Source organism: Salmo trutta, chromosome 28, assembly GCF_901001165.1.
Source record: "Salmo trutta chromosome 28, fSalTru1.1, whole genome shotgun sequence".
Taxonomy (NCBI): Eukaryota; Metazoa; Chordata; class Actinopteri; order Salmoniformes; family Salmonidae; genus Salmo; species Salmo trutta.
In genome coordinates, this window is record NC_042984.1 from 30041090 (window position 1) to 30069088 (window position 27999).

At 41.7% G+C, this 27999-nt stretch overlaps 3 protein-coding genes across 6 annotated transcripts; 2 read left to right on the forward strand and 1 right to left on the reverse strand.

The window, feature by feature from the left end:
- Window positions 1–10246: 10246 nt before the first annotated feature.
- On the forward strand, window positions 10247–13436 carry LOC115165983 (troponin C, skeletal muscle). Its single transcript, XM_029719564.1, has 6 exons — window positions 10247–10352; window positions 11129–11180; window positions 11286–11429; window positions 11661–11775; window positions 11876–12012; window positions 12650–13436. Exons 1-6 carry the CDS (start codon window positions 10350–10352, stop codon window positions 12679–12681), a joined length of 483 nt encoding a protein of 160 aa, XP_029575424.1. The 5' UTR covers window positions 10247–10349; the 3' UTR covers window positions 12682–13436.
- Window positions 13437–16346: 2910 nt separating this feature from the next.
- Window positions 16347–17553, reverse strand: LOC115165984 (transcription initiation factor TFIID subunit 13). The gene has a single exon (XM_075074260.1). It carries the CDS (start codon window positions 17302–17304, stop codon window positions 16930–16932), a length of 375 nt encoding a protein of 124 aa, XP_074930361.1. The 5' UTR covers window positions 17305–17553; the 3' UTR covers window positions 16347–16929.
- Window positions 17554–17650: 97 nt separating this feature from the next.
- slc35h1 (solute carrier family 35 member H1) lies at window positions 17651–27962 on the forward strand. 4 transcript variants are annotated; one of them, XM_029719562.1, is made up of 10 exons: window positions 17651–17779; window positions 18540–18716; window positions 18846–18996; window positions 22077–22140; window positions 23640–23712; window positions 25208–25376; window positions 25574–25657; window positions 25778–25953; window positions 26141–26270; window positions 26489–27962. In XM_029719562.1, the coding sequence occupies exons 2-10, from the start codon at window positions 18606–18608 to the stop codon at window positions 26620–26622; spliced, it is 1092 nt and encodes a 363-aa protein (XP_029575422.1). In that variant the 5' UTR covers window positions 17651–17779; window positions 18540–18605; the 3' UTR covers window positions 26623–27962. The 4 variants fall into 4 exon arrangements, with proteins under 4 accessions (XP_029575422.1, XP_029575420.1, XP_029575421.1 ...); XM_029719560.1 differs by having other exon boundaries at window positions 17683–18053; XM_029719561.1 differs by having other exon boundaries at window positions 17683–17852.
- Window positions 27963–27999: the final 37 nt, after the last annotated feature.

Here is a 27999-nt window from a genome sequence, read left to right on the forward strand (position 1 = left end):
ATTTAGTTGTAATTGTATTTAAGAGCAGTTGGAGGCCACGGAAGGAGAGTTGTATGGCATTGAAGCTCGTCTGGAGGGTTGTTAACACAGTGTCCAAAGAAGGGCCAGAAGTATTCAGAATGGTGTCGTCTGCGTAGAAGTGGATCAGAGACTCACCAGCAGCAAGAGCGACATCATTGATATATACAGAGAAGAGAGTCGGCCCGTGAATTGAACCCTGTGGCACCCCCATAGAGACTGCCAGAGGCCCGGACAACAGGCCTTCCGATTTAACACACTGAATTCTGTTGGAGAAGTAGTTGGTGAACAAGTCGAGGCAATCATTTGAGAAACCAAGGCTGTTGAGTCTGCCGATGAGGATGTGGTGATTGACAGAGTCGAAAGCCTTGGCCAGGTCAATGAATACGGCTGCACAGTACTGTTTCTTATCAATGGCGGTTAAGATATCGTTTAGGACCTTATATGACCTTATATGACAAGGATTTGCCAGGAGATTGTCGACTTGATTCATGATGATGACTGCTAGCTAAGATTTTGAAAGTATCATGTTGACATGATCAGTCCAATCAAAGCTACTGTACATATAACGTGATTTGACGTCATTTTATCTGTGGCCAATGACCTTGAGCCTTCTTGGATGGGCACTTGTAATGTAACTCTATGGCAGCACCCAAAGGGCTAGAATTTTCGAGGTCTACCCTTAGACTTGGCAGTGACGTAGTGTCCCCATGAGTGACAGAACACTGAGCCAATCACGGCACAACGCTCCGTATTTTCTGCTGGCTGAAACACCTACATTTTGGAGCTGCCTCCCTCAAGAATTAAAAAAAGAAACCATGTTTGTATGCGGCTTTATTAACTTAATGATATATATATATTTTACATTGTTTGCAAACTGATATGTGACACATATTAATGCCAAAATAACAGGCAAGCCCCAAGAAGAAAAAAAAATATATATATATATTTTTTTTCTGCTAAAAATGTGGTCTCAAAACAGGTGGGCTCTGCCCCACCTGCCCTGACTGACGGGTCGCCACTGCCTCCAGGAGACCTACAACACCTGGTGTCGCAGGAAGGCCAAGAAGATCATCGGGGACCTCAGCCACCCGAGTCACAGCCTGTTCACCTCGCTCAGACGCGGGTAGTACAGGAGCACCATGGCTCAAATGAACAGACTGGTCAATAGCTTCTACCCCCAGACCATCAGGCTGCGGAATAGCCACCACTAGTCAGCCCCCACTCATTTAGCACTGTGTGTGCATGTGTGTGTGGGGAGGGGTGGGTGTTGACTTTGATCGCTTGGTTAACAGACAGAGCTGGTATGCCACATGTATGTGAGGGAGACGGTCCCGCCTCATGCCCAGCCCATTCCACATAGAACACTATCCTAATGTGCGTGTGTGTGTGTGTGTGTTAGATCCTCTGTTATGATTCTCAGTTGAACCCTTGCCATAATAAATGTCAATGAGACTGCTACTCTTGTCCTTTAGTTAAATATGGGGGATAGGAGGGAACTTAAGGAGGAAAGGGGTAGGCGGTATGACTGAGGTGGAGGTTGTGTGGGATTGAAGTAAGCAGCAAGTGCTTCATGCCCAATCCGGATCATATTCAGACAAAGAGTTGAGGGGGTACTTATTGCGTACTCATAAAGCTGTGTATCAACCATATATCAGAAAGCCACTCTTCCCTGCAGTTCCATTAACCTGTCTGTTGTCTGTTGCAGCGGAGCCAGCCAACATACTGTAAGAAGAGTCCGTAGAGGGTGAAACAAAGAGAGAAAGAAGATAATTATATTTTAATGAGCAGATGTCTTAGGATTGTTTCGCTCATTCTGATTTTCCACAGATGTGATCAGATTTTTTTTATTATTTTCAGATATTTTTTTCATTGTGGGAAATGGAGTGGAATTGTCGACTGAAGCTGGACTAATGTTTACCTGGTTTGGATTTTGATGTTTAAGGCTCATATTTTGTTGTTGTGGCCCACACACAAACACTTGTCTTTTTTCAATTCTGTTTTTTGGATTGGCTTTTATGAGAGTGATATTAGGTTGCATTTACCATATACCAAACATCATGCAGTGTTATATGTACTGTATGCATTTCAATTCACGTTGTCGTTGTGTTCGATGTTGGTTAGGTTTTTCAAAGCCACCATGGTCACCAAACGTTACTGAGACAGTGGTTGCTGGCTAGACAGAAGATGGTGACAAAATGATTGAAAGTGACAAAGTGAGTAATTGATAGGTGGAATGCCTGCATATTTATATCCGTGTCACGGGGTAACCATAGTGACTAGTCATGACTAGGAGCATCTTTACCATGGCGGCCAGAGGGGGTCAGTACAAGGAGTTGTTGAAGATGGATGAATCAGTATTGTGGCAGAGTGGTGGGACATGGCTGTGATTAACTATCAACTCCCCCTGGAGGTGTTTTAAATCTCTGTCATATTGTTCCTGTTGAACCAATGGTTCAAGGAGCAAAGACAAAAATAAATAGCCCCATCTTCCTTCATGACTTCTTGGAAATAATCTATATTTTTATTCATCACATGTAAAGACATGAAATAATGTTGTTTGATTTTGATTATCTATCATGGACCTTTTCAATACTCTGCGTCCCGTTAATGGATAATTGGTTCTAGACTGAAATGCTAATTGAAATTAAGGTGCTAAAAATGGAACATTTGAGAATCAGGGGACGAGACACGGCTTCCCTTGTAACCCACCACACCGAGTTAGGGTTCAAGATCAACCAGAAAGAAAGCTGTTTGGTGCCCACACAGAGAATAGAATACCTAGGTGTCAATCTGGGTTCTCTCTCTTATCGGGCTACACTATCGGACCACCGCATCACATCGTTCCCGACAGTGCCTCTCCCTGTTCGACATTGGGGCACTCGGTCACGCTTAGAGCGCGTCTCTGGGTGCTGGGGTTGTGGCGTCCACCATCTCCACCACTGGGACTACTGAGAATGGGAGACTTCCAGCGTTGGGTATCTGACCAATGTCTGTGTACATGATGTCACCTCAATCAAAAGATAATGGTAACCTCATAATGTCCCTTGGTTCTCTGTCACTGGAAGAGCCCCTCGATATTTGTTTCTGGCACACCCCTAAAGGTAGTATCAAGGTGGTGACGGCAGACACCACTCACAGGGTGGGGCGCAATTTACGAAGGAAGAGCAGTAAACGGATAGTGTTTCTTTCCTTGAAAAACGTTCTACCCTGCCTTCGAATTGTCACATCCTGGTCCGGACAGACAATACGACCGTGGTGGCATTCATCGACCGCCAGTGTGAAGCAGAGTACACCTACTCTCACTACGCGTGGCTCATGTCCCAGGAGTACTGAATGAAGGAGCGGATTGGAGACTCCATCCACAAGTGGTGAACCAGATCTGGGAGAGATAAAAACGTCACACCCCTTGATGTTTTCCACATTTTGTTGTGTTACAAAGTGGGATTAAAATGGATTTAATTGTCATTTTTTGTCAACGATCTACACAAAATACACCATAATGTCAAATTTGCCTTGTCACCTAAAACCCTCAAAAACTTTTACAGATGCACAATTGAGAGCATCCTGTCGGGCTGTATCACCGCCTGGAAAGGCAACTACACCGCCCACAACCGCAGGGCTCTCCAGAGGGTGGTGCGGTCTGCACAACGCATCACCGGGGGCAAAGTACCTGCCCTCCAGGTCACCTACAGCACCCGATGTCACAGGAAGGCCAAAAAGATAATCAAGGACAACAACCACCCGAGCCACTGCCTGTTCACCCCGCTATCATCCAGAAGGCGAGGTTAGTACAGGTGCATCAAAGCTGGGACCGAGAGACTGAAAAACAGCATCTATCTCAAGGCCATCAGACTGTTAAATAGTCTATGTATATAGACTTGAAATCACTGGACACTTTAATAAATGGAACACATAAACTTGAAATCACTGGCCACTTTAATAAATGGAACACTAGTCACTTTAATAATGTCACTTTAATAATGTTTACATATCTTGCATTACTCATCATCTCATATGTATATACTGTATTCTATACATGCTCATCCATTTATATATTCTTTACTTAGATTTGTGTGTTTTAGGTATTTGTTGTGAAATTGTTAGATATTACTTGTTAGATATTGCTGCACTGTCGGAACTAGAAGCACAAGCATTTCGCTACACTCGCAATAACATCTGCTAAACACGTGTATGTGACAAATAAAATTTGATTTGATTTGGAAAGCAGACTGAACCTGGTTTTTCTAAAGGACTTTGCCTGTGCTTTGCTCTATTCATTTCCTTTTTATCCTAAACAAACTCCCTAGTCCTTGCCGTTGAAAACCATAGCCATAACATGATGCAGCCAAAATATGAAGAGTTGTACTCAGCGATGTGCTTCGTTGGATTTGCCCCAAACATAATGCTTTATATTCAGGACAAAAACTTCATTTCTTTGACACATTTCTGCCTTATTGCAAACAGGATGCATGTTTTGGAATATTTTTTATTCTGTACAAGATTCCTTCTTTTCACTCTGTCATTTAGATGATTATTGTGGAGTAACTACAATGTTGAACCATACTCAGTTTTCTCCTATCACAGCCATTAAATTCTGTAAGTGTTTTAAAGTCACCATTGGCCTCATCGTAAAATCCCTGAGCCGTTTCCTTCCTCTCCGACAACTGAGTTAGGAAGGACGCCTGTATCTTCGTAGTGACTGGGTGTATTGATACACCAAGTGTTATTAATAACTTCCCCATGCTCAAAGGGATATTCAGTAGGTGCCCTTCTTTGCAAAGCATTGGAAAACCTCTCTGGTCTTTGTTATTAAATCTGTGCTTGAAATTCACTGCTCGCCAGATAATTAATTGTATGTGTGGGGTACAAAGATGGGGTAGTAATTAAAAAATCATGTTAAACAGTGCAACTTATTAGATGACTTGTTAAAGGTGCAATATGAAGAAATCGCTCCACCATTTCCTGGTTGCTTAAATTGGAATAATTTCAGTTTATGTGACAAAATAAGTCATGTGCAGAGAATCATTTTACCATCTAAACTGCTGTGAAATATATTTTCAATCACCAAAAATACAATATTTTAAGCTGTTTGAAGCTGGTGTACAAAAACTAAAGTAAAAGACGCAAAAACATTTAACATTTAAGTCATTTAGCAGACGCTCTTATCCAGAGCGACTTACAAATTGAAAAACAAAACATAAGAATGGGAAGCATAGAAATAGAGCACATAGAACAGGTCTCACATTTCTATGTGAATTTGGTTGGTCAGCCAAAAAGTTACATATTGCAGGTTTAAGATAATGTTTTGTCCTGAAGTGATTTAGGCTTGCCATAACAAAGGGGGTGAATACTTATCAAACCATTATTCCACATTGACATTATGGGGTTTTGAGTGTAGATCAGTGGCACAAAGTCTAAATGTAATCCATTTTAAATTCAGGCTGGAACACAACAAAATGTGGAAAAAGTCAAGTGGTCTGAATACTTTCTGAAGGCACTGTACATCTCATTCATATTCTCAAAGAACTGGGGTTACGAAAGTAACCTTAGTTTCTCACCCTGGTTCAATAACTAGGAATACCAAAAGGTGGATGGCCTGTCAAAGGACCTGCCTCATTATGAACCTTTAATGACAATTAGCTTAATTTCCCTTTTAGTTCAGGAAAAATACAGCAGCTGTGTGTAACATTTTTCAAATGTATCTACACTGAAATGGCGATGGTGAGGAGCTTAATGACATCATGGCCACCAATGGAAAGCCAGTCAATGAGGAGGAATGTACCGAGCTAATGAAAAACGCAGACTTTAACAAAGACAACAGGTTTGATTTTGATGGTAAGACACACACGTACTCATACACACGCTCAATTTTCTCCAATGGAAATAACATTCACATGAATGTATTGTGCTTATGAAACAGAAATTGGTAGATGACTAATGGTCAATAATAATATCAACTTTGACTAGTGATTGGTTTGGGATTAACGGGCAAATTTGAGAACGCAGTCTGTGGGTAAATAATTTGACTGGAAACACACATAGACACACACACACACACACAGAGACTATTGTTGACATATTATGATGAATATTTAATCAGGATGTTATAGCACAAACAAGCAGGTGCACTATGGTAATGTGTGTAGGCAAGTTTATTTCTGTTAATTATTATTAATGAACACAAGTCATGACTAAACTCAACTCCCACTGTTCTGGGTTTCTCTACTGCTAATATTCAAAAGAGAATACAGTGTAAGTACCACATCGAGACATGACATATCCAATCATTAACATGAAAAGGCTAATAAGACATTCATCCTCTGGTGACTGGACACAAACAGGGTTATGGGGGAGTTACTATATATCATTGGGTAAGGGTTGTGGTTCCCAAGTGGTGCAGTGGTCTAAGGCACTGCATCTCAGTGCAAGAGGTGTCACTACAGTCCCTGGTTCAAATCCAGGCTGTATTACATCCAGCTGTGATTGGGAGTCCCATAGGATGGTGCACAATTGGCCCAGTGTTGTATGGGTGGGGTATGCTGGCATTGTAAATAAGAATGTGTTCTTAACTGACTTGCGTAGTTAAATAAAGGTTCAAATTTAAAAGATAAATTGATGATACAGTGGGTGCTTTGCTATCACTGAAAAGGGATAAGGGATTGGCTTAAGAGGGAGAGGATCAAATTAACCATTTTTTCTGTGTTCCAGAATTGCTGAAAATTAACAAGACCAACATTTCTTTGTGACCCTTTGCATTTGCCACTTCTGCTTGAAGAAAATAACAACTATGTTTCTAAATAAAAAATGAAATACACACCCTCTTGAGTCTTGTCAATTAAAAACAGCAAAGAGTACCCAAAAACACTACAGGAGAGTGAAAAGGGCGTTTGATAAAAGACAATACATGGAGGTTCTTCACCCTATCCTAGACACTGACCTTTTCAGTCATGTTGACTCTGTGGCTATACATATCTGTCCAACCCTTATAAGACGAAGGCTCTTCCCCTCCCTGCCACCGAACACTTCCCACCCAGCTGCCCCCTTACACCTGCTCCCTCAAGAAATGCTAACCCCCTCCCACTGTGTCTCTCCCCTCGCGCTTCTTGAGTGACAACCCTGTGCAGAATGCTTTCAAAATGAACCTACTTTCATCTTTAACGTACGCTTCCAACGCCTTGTCATGTTGTTAGAGTAGACTGGATCATTGTCTACAATTTCTTTGTTGATCTGTATGTCTGTCTTCTGAAACTATCTCTCACGTTCAGTTTTGGTTTAACATTGAAAATGTGCCTAATGTGCCTTTGCCAAACATAATGTGCCACCATCACTCTAATGACTGCCTCGCCTGGTTCACTAACTACTTCTCAGATAGAGTTCAGTGTGTTAAATCGGAGGGCCTGTTGTCCAGACCTCTGGCAGTCTCTATGGGGGTGCCACAGGGTTCAATTCTCGGGCCGACTCTTTTCTCTGTATATATCAATGATGTCGCTCTCTACGCAGACGAAAACATTCTGTATTCATCTGGCCCTTCTTTGGACACTGTGTTAATAAACCTCCAAACAAGCTTCAATGCCATACAACACTCCTTCCGTGGCCTCCAGCTGCTCTTAAACGCTAGTAAAATCAAATGCATGCTCTTCAACAGATTGCTGCCCGCACCCGCCCGCCCGACTAGCATCACTACTCTGGACGGTTGTGACTTAGAATATGTGGACAACTACAAGTACCTAGGTGTCTGGCTAGACTGTAAACTCTACTTCCAGACTCATATTAAGCATCTCCAATCCAAAATTAAATCTAGAATCGGCTTCCTATTTCGCAACAAAGCATCCTTCACTCATGCTGCAAATATACCCTCGTAAAACTGACTATCCTGCCGATTCTTGACTTCAGCGATGTCATTTACAAATTAGCCTCCAACACTCTACTCAGCAAATTGGATGCAGTCTATCACAGTGCCATCCATTTTGTCACCAAAGCCCCATATACTACCCACCATTGCAACTTGTATGCTCTCGTTGGCTGGTCCTTGATACATATTCGTTACCAGACCCACTGGCTCCAGGTCATCTATAAGTCTTTGCTCGGTAAAGCTCCGCCTTATCTCAGCTCACTGGTCACCATAGCAACACCCACCCATAGCACGCGCTCCAGCAGGTATATTTCACTGGTCATCCCCAAAGCCAACACCTCTTTGGCCGCCTTTCCTTCCAGTTCTTTGCTGCCAATGACTGGAACGAATTGCAAAAATCATTGAAGTTGGAGACTTATATCTCCCTCACTAACGTCAAGCATCGGCTGTCAAAACAGCTTACCGATCGCTGCAGCTGTACACAGCCCATCTGTAAATAGCCCATCCAACAACTACCTACCTCATCCCCATATATATATTTTGTCTGCTCTTTTGCACACCAGTATTTCTACTTGCACATCCTCATCTGCACATCTATCACTCCAGTGTTAATTGCTAAATTGTAATTATTTCACCACTATGGCCTATTTATTGCCTTACCTCCTTACTTAATTTGCACACACTGTATACAGATTTTCTATTGTGTTATTGACTGTATGTTTGTTTATCCCATGTGTAACCCTGTGTTGTTGTTTTGCCTTATCTTGGCCAGGTCACAGTTATAAATGAGAACTTGTTCTCAACTGGCCTACCTGGTTAAATAAAGGTGAAATAAAATAGAAAATAAAAATAAATAAAACATTCCACTTTCTCCTCCGCTCTCCTATGCCCATATGACAACTATTCCCACTAGACAGTCAGTGTCCTTGGTTTCTGAAAACACTTTAGCTCCAAAGTCCATAGAAAACTGTCATCTTGATTGTCTCTGCCTAATCCTGCTGAGGTCCTTGTTCTTGTTCTTCTTGTGATGAATCTTGAAAGACTCATGAAAATATGTGAAAGAGAAATAGGCGTACAACATGAGGTAAAGGAGCATGCAAAGTCAAAAAAAGAAAGGAGGACTAAAATAAAGACAGTAGGCACAGAAAACGTTCAAAGGCCTCTAACTGCGTATATAATGCAACATGCGATAGCAATGATCTTCTCATCACTTGATTGATGTCATCCATGATAACCAAAAAATAGCTCTCAGCACTCAACAGCAACAAGAATGCTCTGACACTGCTCTGTCTCCAGGAAGAGGCCCCGAAGGATGCAAATACCAGATCAGTACAGTAAGATGCCATCCCCTAGGGCCCTGACAACGCTGCCAGATGCAACAGCTTATCTTGAAGGCGTCTGGAATAAGAACCTAGAGGTTTTAAATGTGTAGCTAGTAGCACCTAACCAAATCCTTCTAGTTGAGTATATAGCCCTTAACACCCCCCCCCCCACTAACAACATGACATCCCCTTCTACCTCAAGTAACTGCTCATCATAATATTCCCGTATCCCACCCCTCCTCCTCCCTCTCCAACCCCAGGAAACGCAGGAAACTTCCACTATACAAGGAGAGTCAGGTCTTGAGTGGATGGCCTGTTTATTGGATATGATACTGTGATTAAAGGCGGGTTCCCCGTACAACCAAAAATCATCTGGTATTCAGGGCACAGCACAGCCAGCTTCCAGCTCTGCAGCACTTTTCCACAGGGTTAGGGTTTCACACCCAGAAGGAAACGCCATCCCACAGCCACCACCCACTCTGGGCCCACCCTTCTTTATCAGCAATACAGAGGCCTACCTTTAGTTTACAGTATGGAAACTGTCAATCCCCATATTTGCTTGAACTCACGAGTGCATGCTTGAAGATCAACTACACGTTGTTTTAGAAATGACGTTTCCGAATTGATTATTTTCAAATGTTGTTTAAAAGGGCTTACTTTGTTCCCTTCTGGAAATCTGCAAAAGAAGGGGTAATGTTGTTACTTTGAGAGTGGGACCAGAGAGACCAGAATTTGTTTAGGTTGATGAGCAAAAACATTGTGTCTGACAGGGAATACCTAGGCCTACTGTTACATGCGGGTACCTTAAAACTGCTGCACTTACAATCACAAGACAAATGTTGCCTTTCAATAGTGACATCTACCTGAAAACTTCCTTATAGCTATGTTTACCCCGTCAATGAAATGATTGTAGCTTCAAGACCATCACTGTCCACTCCAGATTTCGATTGGCTTTTGGGGGCCTCAGAACCCTACAAGTTCAAGATTCTAAATCTGGAGTCCTGTGAGCACCCGGGGGTGTGTCTTAAGTGACCAGTTTAAAGTGTGTCTGAACTCTCACTTGAGGTTTAGTCTTTGTGTAGGGGTGCACACGGATTGACCACTCCTTTGGGATTTATTTCTGTGGATATTTGGGGGAAAGCTCATTCGCAACCATGGTAAGACCAATCATTTGAACACACAATTACATGAATAAAAGCATGAATAAAAGCATAATAAACAGCAAGTTTGTATAGGGTTACATTTACAAGTTACATTTGGATGGGCAATTAAGATGATTAATTCGCCTAATTTGTAAATAATTTTTTTGACCATCATTTTGACAATGTATTGTCTCTTGCAGTCATGTTCATTATTTCATAAAGTGTAAGGTATAAAACGACTAAAACAGTAGTCATTTCCTTAGACCATGATTATCTGGATCTCATCTTGATGAATAAAAATCACTAAATTGCTTAATTAACCAAATAATATGAAGTATTTATAGCAGTATTTCTGGAGCATGACTTTAGGAAAGTTATGCATGTTCAGCAGGCGCAGGCTAGATGGGCTATGGGTTTATGGGTGCTTATTGAGTAGATACTGAGTATCAGACTGTCACACAACCTAAAAGGTCCGGGAGCAAGGCTGTCCGGGTGCGGATTGTGTTAAGGCGACAAATTCCGTCGGGAATGTATATCCGTATGGCCATATACAGGGGGGGTAATGTGTTGAGCCTTAAATAGCATGGCAAATTTGTCAGTATGCCTATAGGCTAAGGCTAACCTTTTTGTGGGGATACCTTTCTGAATGTCAATACGACAAAAATACAGTCATCTGATAACATCACTGTAGCCCCCCCCCCCCCCCCCCCCAAAATATAGATATAAGTGACCATTTGAGAAATTGTCACTACTACTATGACCTGACAAATGTGGCGCTGTTTTTCCTCTAGACTGATGCACAACAGGAGGCCCGCTCATTCTTGAGCGAGGAAATGCTTAACGGTGAGTTGGTCCATCGCAAAACCATGTTGCCCTTAATTAATAACTTAAATGTGTCAGGTCTAATGAATACAATAATTAGTGTCCCGATACGTATCATCATTCCAGAATTCAAGGCTGCCTTCGACATGTTCGACACCGACGGTGGCGGTGATATCAGTACCAAGGAGTTGGGTCAGGTCATGAGGATGTTGGGCCAGAACCCGACAAGACAGGAGTTGGATGAAATCATTGAGGAGGTCGATGAGGATGGTGAGCAACGGCTGAATCTAAAATATACTATATATTAACCTACATTAATGTATGTAAGCTATATAGTTTAAATGGCACGTGTGAAGTGTGGCGCGTAATTAGGCTACTTTTGGGTAACTTATGCCCATGTTATGCTCAGGTGACCTGAGCATGATACATACCTCTTCATATTGTTGTACTTACCTGTTATTTTCGAGCTTGATGCATAATCGATCGGACCCTTCACCTTAGGCAGCGGCACCATCGACTTCGAGGAGTTCTTGGTCATGATGGTGAGGCTCTTAAAGGAGGACCAGGCCGGAAAGTCTGAGGAAGAGTTGGCGGAATGTTTCCGTGTGTTCGACAAGTATGTCACCGGTTTTAGGGTGAAGGGGTTACGTTTTACAGTTTACGTTCATATGTCGACAAGTTGTTAAACTCCCTCCAAATGTGTGTTGCTTACGCAGGAATGCCGACGGCTACATCGACAGAGAAGAGTTCGCCATCATCATCCGCAGCACGGGCGAGCAAATCTCAGAGGAGGAGATTGATGAGCTGCTGAAGGATGGAGACAAGAACGCTGATGGCATGCTGGACTTTGATGGTATGACAAAGCCACGACGCCTTTCATAATAATAATGGTGATTCTGATTGGACAATTAGCCTACATATTGACCAGCATTCTCATTTTATTTTTTACAATTTTATTTCACCTTTATTTTACCAGGTAGGCTAGTTGAGAACAAGTTCTCATTTACAACTGCGACCTGGCCAAGATAAAGCAAAGTAGTTCGACACATATAACAGCACAGAGTTACACATGGAATAAACCAAACATACAGTCAATAATACAGTAGAAAAAAAGTGTATATACAGTGTGTGCAAATGAGGTAAGATAAGGGAGGTAAGGCAATAAAATAGGCCATAGTGGCGAGGTAATTAAGATATAGCAATTAAACACTGGAATGATAGATGTGCAGAAGATGAATGTGCAAGTAGAGATACTGGGATGCAAAGGAGCAAATTAAATAAATAAATACAGTATGGGGATGAGGTAGTTGGATGGGCTATTTACAGATGGGCTATGTACAGGTGCAATGATCTGTGAGCTGCTCTGACAGCTGGTGCTTGAAGTTAGATAATGAACATTCATAATGAATGTTAGGCCTGTTATTGACCATGAATTACATCACCGTGATTTAAATGATAATTTTCATAATGGATTTGTCACTCTTTTTCAGAATTCCTCAAAATGATGGAAAACGTGCAGTAAAAGAGAGACTCAAGGACATCCCTTTGACCCCCTGCTGACCTATTCTGATCCTCTTTTGACCCACTGCAATTCTCCCTCACTCTTCGCCCCTTACTGGTCCATTGCCTATGTTCGTCCACCTCGATTAAACTAAACCTCTTCAACAGACAGTCACCTGGTGGGGGTAACCAGGGCTTTTGAGCCCTTCTTGCGTGTGATTATGATGCCCCACTGATGCCAAGCTGCTGCTGTTCCCCCAAATCAGGAGGGAAAAGCCAGGATGTGAAATTCACTGCAACATCACAGAATGGGTCAGTGGATCACTTACCACCTCAACACCCTCAAGCTGGGAGTTCAGTCTAGATGGGCAGCTTGTGATAGCTGCTTAGACCAAGGCCAACTGTTGCCACTTCACTGTAATAACAAACTATTGTTTGAACCGAGATAATACATGAATAAACACATGCTCACTGGTAGTTGGTCTGACATAATTATGGTCAGTACGCTATTGTTTTGAGGAATATCAATAAAAAAATATTTTATATATATATATTTTTTCCCATTTTTGTTTGACCCACACAGCCATAAGGCGTAACAGATAAAGCTAGATCAGGCATATTTACTTATGGCAAAACACAAATTAAAAAATGAATATTATGAAATTATATGCCACACGGAACCTCCTGCCAAGTTTAAATTCTTCATCATTATACAAACTGAACTTTAGGTAATCAAATGAATTACTGATTACTGATACAGTGGGTTAAGGAACAAAATAAAAAAATCTACATTTTCTCTACGTCATATTCATCATCTCCAGCACAATCCCAACATCAACACGTGAAAATGACCCGTTTCCATGTAAAGATAAAGGAAGATACAGTAAGTTTCCAATGACATCATCAGCCAATTAGTAGGCAATGCCTACTCAAAATTGGTTAAAAGCACACCGATAATGTCATTGGAAACACTTACACTGCCTTCAGAAACTATTCACATCCCTTGACTTTTTCCACATGTTGTGTTGCAACCTGAATTTAAAATGGAATAAACATAGATGTTTTGTCACTGCCTACACACAGTACCCCATAATGTCAACGTGGAATTATGTTTTTAGAAATGTTTACAAATGAATTAAAAACGAAAAGCTTGAGTCAATAAGTATTTAAATCCTTTGTTATGGCAAGCCTAAATAAGTTCAGGAGAAAAATGTGCTTAACAAGTCACATAAGTTGCATGGACTCACTCTGTGTGCAATAATAGTGTTTAACATGGTTTTTGAATGACTACGTGATTTCTGTACCTCACACACACAATTATCTGTTTAGTAGTACATTTCAAACACATATTCAACCACAAAGACCAGGGTGGTTTTCCAACGCCTCACAAAGGACACTTACAGTTGAAGTAGGAAGTTTACATACACTTAGGTTGGAGTCACTAAAAGTCGTTTTTCAACCACTCCACAAATTTCTTGTTAACAAACTATAGTTTTGGCAAGTCGGTTAGGACATCTACTTTGTGCATGACACAAGTAATTTTTCCAACAATTGTTCACAGACAGATTATTTCACTTATAAGTCAATGTATCACAATTCCAGTGGGTCAGAAGTTTACATACACTAAGTTGACTGTGCCTTTAAACAGCTTGGAAAATTCAAGAAAATGATGTCATGGCTTTAGAAGCTTCTGATAGGCTAATTTACATAATTTGAGTCAATTGGAGGTGCACCTGTGGATGTATTTCAAGGCCTACCTTCAAACTCAATATTTTTTGCTTGGCATCATGGGAAAATCAAAAGAAATCAGCCAAGACCTCAGAAAAAAATTGTAGACCTCCACAAGTCTGGTTCATCCTTGGGAGCAACTTCCAAACGCCTGAAGGTACCACATTCATCTGTACAAACAATAGTACGCAAGTATAAACACCATGGGACCACGCAGCCGTCATACCGCTCAGGAAGGAGACGCGTTCTATCTCCTCGAGATGAACGTACTTTGGTGCGAAAAGTGCAAATCAATCCCAGAACAACAGCAAAGGACCTTGTGAAGATGCTGGAGGAAACAGGTACAAAATAATCTATATCCACAGTAAAATGAGTCCTATATCAACATAACCTGAAAGGCCGCTCAGCAAGGAAGAAGCCACTGCTCCAAAACCGCCATAAAAAAGCCAGACTACGGTTTGCAACTGCACATGGGGACAAAGATCATACTTTTTGGAAAAATGTCCTCTGGTCTGATGAAACAAAAATAGAACTGTTTGGCCATAATGACCATTGTTATGTTTGGAAGAAAAAGGGGGAGGCTTGCAAGCCGAAGAACACCATCCCAACCGTGAAGCGTGGGGGTGACAGCATCATGTTGTGGGGTGCTTTGCTGCAGGAGGGACTGGTGTACTTCACAAAATAGATGGCATCATGAGTATTATGTGGATATATTAAAGCAACATCTGAAGACATCAGTCAGGAAGTTAAAGCTTGGTCGCAAATGGGTCTTCCAAATGGACAATGACCCCAAGCATACTTCCAAAGTTGTGGCAAAATGGCTTAAGGACAACAATGTCAAGGTATTGGAGTGGACATCACAAAGCCCTGACCTCAATCCTATAGAAAATTTGTGGGCAGAACTGAAAGTGTGTGTGAGCAAGGAGGCCTACAAACCTGACTCAGTTACACCAACTGTCAGGAGGAATGGGCCAAAATTCACCCAACTCATTGTGGGAAGCTTGTGGAAGGCTACCCAAAATGTTTTACTCAAGTTAAACAATTTAAAAGGCAATGCTACCAAATGCTAATTGAGTGTATGTAAACTTCTGACCCACTGGGAATGTGATGAAAGAAATTAAAGCTGAAATAAATCATTCTCTCTACTATTATTCTGACATTTCACATTCTTAAAATGAAGTGGTGATCCTAACTGACCTAAGACAGGGAATTTTAACTGGGATTAAATGTCAGGAATTGTGAAAAACTGAGTTTAAATGTCTTTGGCTGAGGTATATGTAAACTTCCGCCTTCAACTGTATGTGAAATAAGTCATTGAGTATGAATATTACTTTCTTCCTCTTTTTACCTACAAAACATAGAAACACACCATTTTCACATATGTTGATGTTGGGTTGGTGCTCATGAATATGACGTTGGAAAATGTAGAAATGTACCTTTAAGGCTCAAACACATCACACCTAATTTAGATCTAGTGTTCATCTGCCGATCGTTCAGCACGCTGTTTTAAGGACCACCCACTGTAGATGTCTGACTGCCAACATTTCACATGTAAATTCAGTGCACACTCGGTTCGCAAATTAGGTTCAGATGTGCTAAGTACTCTCGGCCAGCAAACCCTATAGGTGTGTCTGAGCCCTTAGTCCTGCGGAGATAATTAAAGTAACATTCAGAGGGTTTTATTCCATTCACAATAAGGTCCATCTACAGAATTTGTGCGTTCATTTGCACAAATTAAACAAAACATTTAAGTTTTGAAGCTATATCCATTGTTTCAAGGTGTAGAAATCAAATTGTATTGGTCACATACATTTCTTTAGTAGATGTTATAGCAAATGTAGCGAAAGTGAAATGTTTCAGGAAAGACAACCCATCCATGGATTAATATAGAAAGTCTACATTTGAACTCCGCTCTGGGCCCATGTCCTGAAATCCCACAGTAAAGGATGGATGAAAGCGTCAAGGAGTGGGAGTTACTTTATTCATAAATGTCCATTCCACCATTATGTCACTATCCTTACTGATAAACAGGACAACAATTCTCACCTAAGAGACATTTCCTCACAGGACCTAATGATTGATACTGTAATGTGATATCCTTCTGTGGATACGGCACAGTATACGATAAATAAAACTACTTTCTAGTATTAGATGTGTGTATGTTAATGGGGCGGCTGGTAGCCTTGTGGATAGAGCATTGGGCCAGTAACCGAAAGGTTGCTAGATCGAATCACCAAGCTGACAAGGTAAAAATCAGTCTTTCTACCCCTGATCCTAGGCCGTCATTGTAAATAATAATTTGTTCTTAACTGACTTGCCTAGTTAAATAAAAATAGAAAGTTGTCTATAGAAGGCATAAGCATTTCACATGAGCACAAACATATCTTTAGTCACAAGTGGATGATCAATTAACAGTATCCACATCTGCAACAACAAACTTTAAATCCTAAAAAAAACATGTCAAATGAAGTGAAAGAGTAGTTTAAAAAAGGGAAAGAAGACATGTATTTGCGGTGAAGGCCAAATCCCTCTACCAAAGGCCCTAAGAGCCATAGTTCGCTTCATCAAAGGCCTTGCGGGCTCTCTTCAGCTCCTCGTTCATCGTCAAGAGATCTTTCACTCTGGCAAACTTCCTTGGATCTTTCCGGATAAGAAAAACAATGTCCTCCACCTGGACACGGCCCTGGCGTCCGATGGACATGGCTTTGTGTGTCATCTCCGTGACGAACTCGATCACAAGGTCCTCCAGGATGTCCACTGACTCGGTGTAGGGATTCTGGTCATCTCCAAATCCATACATCATACACCGAAGTTCTTTAGAGAACAGCCTTTTCCTTTTGCCGTGGTTCCCATCGGCTCCACCCGCCCCGTCATCCAAATCCTCGTCAAAACCAGCTTCGTCTTCCTCCTCCGCCATCCTCACAGACCCAACGGCGTACTAGAGCTAGCAATTGTAGCTAACGCTAGCTGGCTATGGGATTATCTAACTAGTAACAAAACCCAGTGTGCCCAACGATATTTCGCAAACCGTGCAGGTTAGATGCAATTGGAGTCCTGGCCGTTTATTTTTTGTTGCGTTGTGGCAGCTTTTTGACTTTATATCAATGACAACAACTCCTCAACCAAATTGTCAATTTCTTCTTCGCTGTAGTTGCCGGAAGTAGCTACAGCAACTGGCTACGTTGTTTTGCTTGGAAAAACAAAAATACTGCCACCTAGCTGCAGTGCTGGAGTCGGGCGCACTTGATTCAGGTCACCCATCGGACCGGGTAGGCAGAGTGATCCATTGCATTGGATCAAGGTCTACATTCCACCAAGCACCGACGCGCGTCGGGGAAGCAAAATCAAGTGCATCGCTTGTCTGGCTGCGCTTAGTCCACGTAGAGCCTGCGGTTTGTACTGATGAATCGATGCCGTGGCCCGTGTGTAGAGTGGACTAACTGGCAACAACAAAGTAACGTTACTGTAATTTGGAAAGTAAAACAATGTTCAATTACTCTGTACAGCCCTGTGTTTATATGCATCGCTTGATAGCTAAGCTAGCTAGCCAACGGTACGTTATTTAGACGCAGCTTTGTATAGCAGTTAACAGGACCGGTCACACTTTGCTTAGTTAACGTTAGTTAGCTAGCTAGTTTACCTGCTTTCGCCACCGTTCGCCAGCAGGTGAGTTCAGTCACACAGTAGCTAGAGTTTAAAATGTTTTCATAAGATATCTGGTTCAGCTAGCCATTGTAGCTAACAAGTTATCCACTGTCTTCCCCAGTGGCTTGCCCCTCCATATTTTATGTGCTTTGTTAGCCATGCCATATGGCTCAGGTTTATGTTTTCCAGTGCCTTCATCATCAGCAGCAATGCATCTATTTAGTTTGGCAACATAGGTTTATCTGAGATTATAGCTACAATGTTAATTATGAAAAAAATCTGCACGTTCATGTACAGTATCCCCACAACACACTATGGCTGTGTCAGTGCTAACATACAGCTGGGAGTATGCTCATTACTCACTGATAAGACTGGTCAAACAGATTCCTCAACGCAGTCACATGCTCAGCCAGCAGCAAATTATATCAGTTATTTTGTCTTTGATTATATTGTCAACTTATCCCATCTTTCTCGCTCTTCCCTCTTCTCTCCCTTCCCCGCTTTCAGCACATTGCTCCTGTTTGAAGACGGTGCCTCTGCAGTAGTTCCTGTGGGGAAGGGTGAAGCAGCACCATGGCTTGCCCTGTCCAGTTCCTATGCCGGGCTGTCCGCACTGTGGGCCTGGTCCTCGTTTACTATGTCTTCTCCATCGGCATCACCTTTTATAACAAGTGGCTGATGAAGGTCAGTCTGAGGCTGGCTCACACTCCTCATGCGACATAACATTGTGATCTTGGTATGTTTGCTTTGCATGCAGTGCCATGTAGCTTAACTCACTGTCACTGTTCCCATCCCTTTCCCTCTTTCTCTCAGGGCTTCCACTACCCACTGTTTATGACGCTGGTCCACCTCACCATAATATTCTGTCTCTCTACCCTGACCCGCTCGGCCATGCAATGCTGGACAGGGAAGCCTCGGGTCATGTTGAACTGGACAGACTACCTCACAAAGGTTGCCCCAGTCGGTGAGTGCATATATTAGAAGAATGTACGCCAAACAGTTTGAGTTGTATGTGACACGATATAATCAACATGGACTTCAGTCTGCATAATAAAAGGCATAGTCCGTCTGCGTGATAAGATACCACTGTCTGCTCTTCTCTCTACTAATCTAGGCTGTAACTACTTAAATACATCTTAAAGGGGCAATCTGCAGTTCAAACTATAACAGTGGTCACACCCGCCACCTGTTTGGTAAATAGCTGAGGGATGGGGTTGGAGAAATGTATCCACTCTCAAATTCATAGACAGAGCTATGGATGGAAGGACTGACCATCCATGAGATCGAAATTATAGTTTTAACCATGTTTTCAGCCTATACAATGTTTGTTTACATTTTACATTTGAGTCATTTTGCAGTTGCTCTTATCCAGAGGGACTTACAGTTAGTGCATTCATCTTAAGATAGCTAGGTGGGATAACCACATAGCACAGGCATAGAAAGTAAGTCAAGTAGTACAAGTGCTGGTTCAGTTCTTTTTTTTGTGTGGGGGGTTGAGGTGAGGGAGGATTATTTAAGATACTTTCTGAAGAGGTAGGGTTTCAGATGTTTTTGGAAGATGGGCAGGGACTCTGCTGTCTTAGCTTCAGGGGGAAGCTGGTTCCACCATTGTGGTGCCAGGACAGAGAAGAGCTTGGACTGGGCTGAGTGGGAGTAATTGTAAACAAAAACTGTATAGGCTGAAAACCTGGTTAAAACTATAATTTTGATATCATGGACGGTCAGCTACCATCCCGTAAGGGTGGGAGGGCCAAGAGACCTGAGGTGGCAGAACGGAGTGCTCGGGTTGGGGTGTAGGGTTTGAGCCTAAAGGTAGGGAGGGGCAGTTCCTCTTGCTGTTCCATAGGTAAACACCATGGCCTTGTAGTGGATACAAACAAAGGCGTGAAACAACCATATACTGTATTTGGGGTTTTGAGGGGTATACTACAAAGCAGGATCAATGAGTTAGCCATCTAACTTGCCTAAATATAGATGCACTGAAAATGTTCATGGTCTAATCGACTCAACAACCAAAAACACATCTAAGTTTAGATTTAATAAATGAACCAGAAAATCAAGTTATTTCTGGTTGTTAATCAAAGTTGGCTGACTAACTAATTGATACTGCTTTGTATACTGAAGAAACATGCAACAATTTCAAAGATTTTACTGAGTTACAGTGAGGGGGAAAAAGTATTTGATCCCCTGCTGATTTTGTACATTTGCCCACTGACAAAGAAATGATAAGTCTATCATTTTAATGGTAGGTTTATTTGAACAGTGAGAGATAGAATAACAACAAAAAAATCCTGAAAAACGCACGTCAAAAATGTTATAAATTGATTTGCATTTTAATGAGGGAAATAAGTATTTGACCCCCTCTCAATCAGAAAGATTTCTGGCTCCCAGGTGTCTTTTATACAGGTAACGAGCTGAGATTAGGAGCACACTCTTAAAGGGAGTGCTCCTAACCGATCAATCAGATTCCAAACTCTCCACCATGGCCAAGACCAAAGAGCTCTCCAAGGATGTCAGGGACAAGATTGTAGACCTACACAAGGCTGGAATGGGCTACAAGACCATCGCCAAGCAGCTTGGTGAGAAGGTGACAACAGTTGGTGCGATTATTCGCAAATGGAAAAAACAAAAGAACTGTCAATCTCCCTCGGCCTGGGGCTCCATGCAAGATCTCACCTCGTGGAGTTGCAATGAGCATGAGAACGGTGAGGAATCAGCCCAGAACTACACGGGAGGATCTTGTCTATGATCTCAAGGCAGCTGGGACCATAGTCACCAAGAAAACAATTGGTAACACACTACGCCGTGAAGGACTGAAATCCTGCAGCGCCTGCAAGGTCCCCCTGCTCAAGAATACATATACCTGCCCGTCTGAAGTTTGCCAATGAACATCTGAATGATTCAGAGGACAACTGGTGAAAGTGTTGTGGTCAGATGAGACCAAAATGGAGCTATTTGACATCAACTCAACTCGCCGTGTTTGGAGGAGGAGGAGGAATGCTGCCTATGACCCCAAGAACACCATCTCCACCATCAAACATGGAGGTGGAAACATTATGCTTTGGGGGTGTTTTTCTGCTAAGGGGACAGGACAACTTCACCGCATCAAAGGGACGATGGACGGGGCCATGTACCGCCAAATCTTGGGTGAGAACCTCCTTCCCTCAGCCAGGGCATTGAAAATGGGTCGTGGATGGGTATTCCAGCATGACAATGACCCAAAACACACGGCCAAGGCAACAAAGGAGTGGCTCAAGAAGAAGCACATTAAGGTCCTGGAGTGGCCTAGCCAGTCTCCAGACCTTAATCCCATAGAAAATCTGTGGAGGGAGCTGAAGGTTCAAGTTGCCAAATGTCAGCCTCGAAACATTAATGACTTGGAGAAGATCTGCAGAGGAGTGGGACAAAATCCCTCCTGAGATGTGTGCAAATCTGGTGGCCAACTACAAGAAACGTCTGACCTCTGTGATTGCCAACAAGGGTTTTGCCACCAAGTACTAAGTCATGTTTTGCAGAGGGGTCAAATACTTATTTCCCTGATTAAAATGCATGCCAATTGCATGCCAATTGCATGCTCCCTCAACTTGAGACATCTGTGGCTTTGTGTTGTGTGACAAAACTGCACATTTTAGTGGCTTTTTATTGTCCCCAGCACAAGGTGCACCTGTGTAATCACCATTCTGTTTAATTAGCTTATTGATATGCCACACCTGGCAGGTGGAAGAATTATCTTGGTAAAGGAGAAATTTTCACTAACAGGGATGTAAACAAATTTGGGCTCAAAATTTGAGAGAAATAATATTTTTGTGCATATGAAACATTTCTGGGAATTTTTATTTCAGCTCATGAAACATGGGACCAACACTTTACATGTTGCATTTATATTGTTGTACAGTATATTTCACCCCTCTGATGGGGTACAACAGTTGAACTAATCTCATGAGGCATTCACCTTCCTGTCAGTAAGAAAGAAACCCTTTGTTAGTAGGAATAAAACAGTGTGCCATGATATGATCAACAGTCCTAAAAAGCTGTCTCTTTCAGCCATTGCAACAGCGCTGGACATTGGACTCTCCAATTGGAGCTTCCTCTTCATCACCATCAGCTTGTAAGTGTGTGTGTGTTTACTACAGTGGCTTCAGAAAGTATTCACACCCCTTCACCTTTTCTGCATTTTGTTTCAGCTTGAATCTAAAATGGAATACATTTACATTTTTGTGTCATTGGCCTACAGTACACACAATTCCCCATAATATCAAAGTGGAATTATGTTTTTAGAAATGTTTAAAATGAATAAAAAATGTTTTGAGTCAGTAAGTATTCAACCCCTTTGTTATAGCAAGGCTAAATAAGATCAGGAGTAAAAATGTGCTTAACAAGTGACATAATAAATTGCATGGACTCACTCTGTGCAATAATAGGGTTTAAGATAATTTTTTAATGACTACCTCATCTCTGTACCCCACAAATACAATTATCTGTAAGGTCCCTCAGTCGAGCAGTTGAATTTCAACCACAAATACCAGGGAGGTTTTCCAATGCCTCGCAAAAAGGACACATATTGGAAGAGCAACAAAAATAGACATTGAATATCCCTTTGAGCATGGTGAGTCAATCCACCCAGTCACTAAAAAGAAACAGACGTCCTTCCTAACTCAGTTACTGGAGAGGAAGGAAACCCCTCAGGGATTTCACCATGAGGCCAATAGTGACTTTAAAACAGTTAGAGTTGAACAACATTGTAGTTACTCCACAATACTAACCTAATTGACAGAGTGAAAAGAAGTAATGCAAAGAAATGACCTATTTGTCCTGAATACAAAGCGTTATGTTTGGGGCAAATCCAACACAACACATTACTGAGTACCTCTCTTCATATTTTCAAGCATGGTGGTGGCTACATCATGTTATGGGTATGCTTGTCATCAGCAAGAACTATTAAGTTGTTTAGGATAAAAATAAACGGAACAGAGCTAAGCACAGGCAAAATCCTGGACGAAAACCTTGTTCAATCTGCTTTCCAAAAGACAATAACCTAAAACACATGGCCAAATATACACGAGTTACTTACTAATATGACATTGAATGTTCCTGAGTGGCCTAGTTACAGTTTTGACTTAAATCGACGTGAACATTTATGGCAAGACTTGAAAATGGCTGTTTAGCAATGATCAACAATCAACTTGACAGAGCTTGAAGAATTCAAAAAAATAATAATATGCAAATAATGTACAATCCAGGTGTGCAAAGCTCCTAGAGACATACCCAGAAAAACTCACAGCTGTATTCGCTGCCAAAGGTGGTTCTAACATGTATTGACTCAGAGTTATGAATACTTATGTAAATTAGATTTTTGTATCTCATTTTCAATACATTTTGAAAAATGTCTTAAAACATATATTTTCTCTTTGTCATTATGTGTTATTGTGTGTAGATGGGTGAGCTGTTTTATTTATTTAATACATTTTTGAATTGGGGCTGTAACACAACAAAATGTAGAATAAATCAAGGGGTATGAATACTTCCTGAAGGCACTGTATGTATCTACCTAACTTTGATCATCAATGTTCTGAATACCATTAGAATGTCTTTGTATGTTTCCTCCAGGTACACAATGACCAAGTCTTCTGCGGTGCTCTTCATCCTCTTCTTCTCATTGGTTTTTAAACTAGAGCACCCGGTAAGTCATTTTCACCTGAGATAGGCTAACTGTTTTTTTTTTTGTTCTTGGTCATTATTTATCCAGTAGTATTTATGGGTGTTGCATGACAGACAATTGCATTTAAAATTCACTCTTTGTTCATACTACATGTTTGAAAGACAGTGTTCCTGCGTTCGCAGAGACCACATTCACAGTAAACGCTGCATATGTCGGTTCAATCAGAAATTACTTTTAAATGGTGCATTGTCCAAATCCGCGTTCGAATCCTGGCTTTTATAATAAAATGTTGCTGAACTTTGACGAAAAATAAGTACAATGTTCTGTATTTATGTTAAAAGTAGAACAGGTATGAAAAGCAAAATAAGGCTTCCTTTTCACTCTGTCAATTAGATTAGTATTGTGGAGTAACTACAATGTTGTTGATCCATCCTCAGTTTTCTCCTATCACAGCCGTTAAATGTAGCTGTTTTAAAGTCACCATTGGCTTGGTTGAATCTGTTTGAAATTTACTGCTCGACTGAGGAACCTTCCAGATAATTATGTGTGGGGTACAGAGATGTGGTAGTCATTCATGTTAAACACTTGTATTGCACACAGGGTAGGTCCATGCAACTTTTTAAGCACATTTTTACTCCTGACCGTATTTAGACTTGACATAACAAAGGGGTTGAGTACTTATTGACTCAAGACATTTCAACTTTTCATTTTTCTTTCATTTGTAAAAATGTAGCATCGAAGTTTCCCTTATGGCTCAGCTCAGGTGTATACACGCATCATAGAAATATACATAATTTACACACACACACAGAAGTCAGCTCAGGCAGATCCAGCTCATGAGCTCCATCAGCAACAGTTTTCATTTAGAATGGAAAATGAATGTGTTTATGCAACAAATGTTGGTGCATTGTATCACATCGAACCACATCGGTTCATTCCTCGAATCCAACCCGAATCGCACCGAATTGTTGTCCACTAAAACGTAGACTATCGTTCCTGTATTGTATCGGAGCCCATGTATCGAACGTTAGATACGTATCGAATCGTCTTGAAAGTGAAAGATGCACATCCCTTATACCTAGGTGTACCGTAGCCGCTCACATGGTTAGCCCATTCTCATTAAAGGCTTTCTTACCACACCCCCTCACAAATTACACTGTGTAATATCTGGCTCATTCATTACTACAAAGGCAAGACTTGCCTCATTGAAGTCTCTGCGGTTGCAATCTTCCCACCAAGACACTCACTTTCCAATGTTCTAACGAGCTATAGGATTCAGTGAATGGATTCTCTTTTCATGCATAGGAGGAAGTTCTATTCCCTTCAGGTGTATCTAACTATGTGTATATGCACTTTGTGAAATGTGTGTGTATTTTATTTATTTATATATATATATATATATATATGGTTGTGTACTCTGGTTCCATGCCCTTGATGTGAGAAGATGAGGAAGTGCGTAATGTATGCATGTGGACGAAAGGTTTCTGTTCTGACCCCCAAGTTACTGTTTTTACAGAACCCATACCTGATCGTGGTGGTCCTTCTGATAGCCAGCGGCCTGTTCATGTTCACCTTCAAGTCGACCCAGTTCAACCTGAAGGGCTTCATCATGGTACTGCTGGCATCGTTCATCGGCGGGATCCGGTGGACCCTCACGCAGGTCCTGATGCAGAAAGCAGAGCTGGGTCAGTTAACACCTAGTCTCAGATATCCCAACCTGGGAAACAGTGGATGTCGGAACAGGGTTAATATGGGAGGCAACCCTTCTGCCTAGGGAGACTAGTTACCGAGCGTCATTGTGTTGTTGTTTGGACTTGTCCTTTTATTTCCTGATTAGGCATTCAGCCCAGTAACCCCACTCTTCCACATTCCACTCCCACAGGGCTCCAGAACCCAATAGACACCATGTACCATCTACAGCCACTCATGTTCATGGGCCTCTTCCCGCTCTTCCTCTTCAACGAAGGTAACACTTTTGCTATGTTTCTCTCTAACCTGTTTGTGATAATCAGTCTGGGCATGACATAAGTGCCTCTATCTGTGTGTCAGTACTTATCCATTTCTCTCCATCTGATTCTGTCTGCAGGGCTGAGCCTAAGTACCTCAGAGAAGCTGTTCCGTGTGAATGAGCTCTCTCCCCTGCTCTACACTCTGGTCATGCTGAGTATCGGCGGATCACTGGCCTTTGGCCTGGGCTTCTCCGAGTTCCTGCTAGTCTCAAAGACCTCCAGTCTCACTTTATCCATAGCAGGGATCTTTAAGGTAAGGAGGATAACACAGTATATCACAAGTTACCCTCTCTGTATCCCTTCAGCTCCCTCACTTAAATTGCTTCCTTTTGCACCATCTCTCCCGCTGCCTCAAGCACTCCTTGTTTTACCTCCCCTACACTCTTTATTCAAAGTGTGTTTTTCATCTATCCCTAACGTACCCTCGCTGTCCCCACTAGGAGGCGTGTACTCTGCTGCTGGCAGCAGGCCTGATGGGGGACAGGATGAGTGGACTCAACTTGATGGGTTTCGCTGTCTGTGTTTCTGGCATCTCCCTGCATGTGGGGCTGAAGACCTACTATTCCAAAAGTAAGTGTTCATACAATTACTATATGTGGTATCCTACACTGTAAAATGAAAGCAAATTGTTGTCAATCTATCCCTGGTGTAGTCGGTATATTAGGTATGTTGTAATTGCTTGTTAATCAAGCCAGCGCTACTGAAGGTACAGAGGCTAATGGAAAGGTATTTCAACAAGCTGTCCGTCATATCCAGTAATTGGGTGTCCTTTTTCTAATGTACTCCAGGTAAAATTCACTCGTTGAGACAGCTGCCCGTTAAAAACAGCCAAGACCTGGAAGTACCACTATTATGTCATAATGAAGATGAGGGGGAGGAGACAGCTGCTGATGATGATAAAGAGCAGGAGATTCTACTCTGAATCAAACAAGATGGCTGACTGACTGTCTTGTTCCAGAGAGGCAAAGAGAAGGGACCACTGCCTCTACCTCCCTTTCCAACCGAAGTGCATGAGTTGAGGAGCAAATTGAGGTTGAGAGGAGATTCTGGAACACTTGGAGGACAAATGGAATTAAATAAAAAAAAGTGTATTTATTGCAAAAAGTATAGCCAACGTGTTTTGGCTTTCGGCCTTCTTCAGAGAGGCCACAGAGGAACAGAAAGGAAGGCTTCCGACCCTCTACAGCCAACATTCTCTATAGCATTTGTCCAAAATCGCTGAGCATTACCGACAGTAACATGGACGGACACCCTAAACTTTATCAAATGCATTTACTGTTGCCTTTTAAGGGCCTTCAGTGATGTGAAAGAGAAGTGTTTACCTTATAATGTGAAATGACCAAACCATATGTGCCATTATAATGATACATGTTTCTAGAAATGGGGGACCACTTGCCTAAACATCAGACTGTTACCATGCTTACTCCATGATTGTCAGTCTGACCAAAGTCGCCCTACAAAAAATAAACAATATTCTCTATAAGCCAAAATGTTGAATAAAATTATATTTACACATACTTTATTGCTTGAACGTGCTGTTGGTCCTTCTGGTGGTAGGTGGAGATAGGGTATCCACAGCAAAGTGTTGTTTACCAGACTTTTTGCGGTGGCAGTAGGTTCTGTCGCTTGTATTTTCAATCTCTTGACTCATTGCACGTGCTGCACAATATGTAAACAATAGCTGTTTGCTGTTCGGTCTGTGGTTCGGCTCGGCCATATTGGGCAAGTGCTCGTCACGTGCGAATTGCATCAGTATTGAAAATAAAAACAGGAAATAGAAACTGATATACAGACCAGTGTACTAAAGTCCGTGTTGATAATACTTCCCTGTGGATATTTTGTATTAAATTACGTCCGACATAGGGACAAAATTGGCAGGTGAAGTAAGTTCAACATTCTGACTGTTTGGAAATGCTAACCCTCCATGTTAGAGACGAGTGTATAAATATTTCATTTTAGTAATTTAGCAGACACTTATCCATAGCGACTTACAGTTGTGAGAGCACACATTTGTCATACTTTTTCATACTGGTCCCCCGTGGGAATTGAACCCACAACCCTGTTGTTGCAAGTGCCATGCTCTACCAACTGAGCTACACATGACTCCACATTGTCAAATGCTAATTACATTTCATTATTTGAGTTAAAAGCGATTTCTAAACAATTTGGTTGTCATTTGTTTATGTTGAATTGGGTAAGCACAGAGCTTTTGTTGCTGCTACTATGTACTGTATGTTATTAAATAAAACATTTGCACAATTATTCAGAACTGTATGCATCATTTCTTCACCGAGGTCTT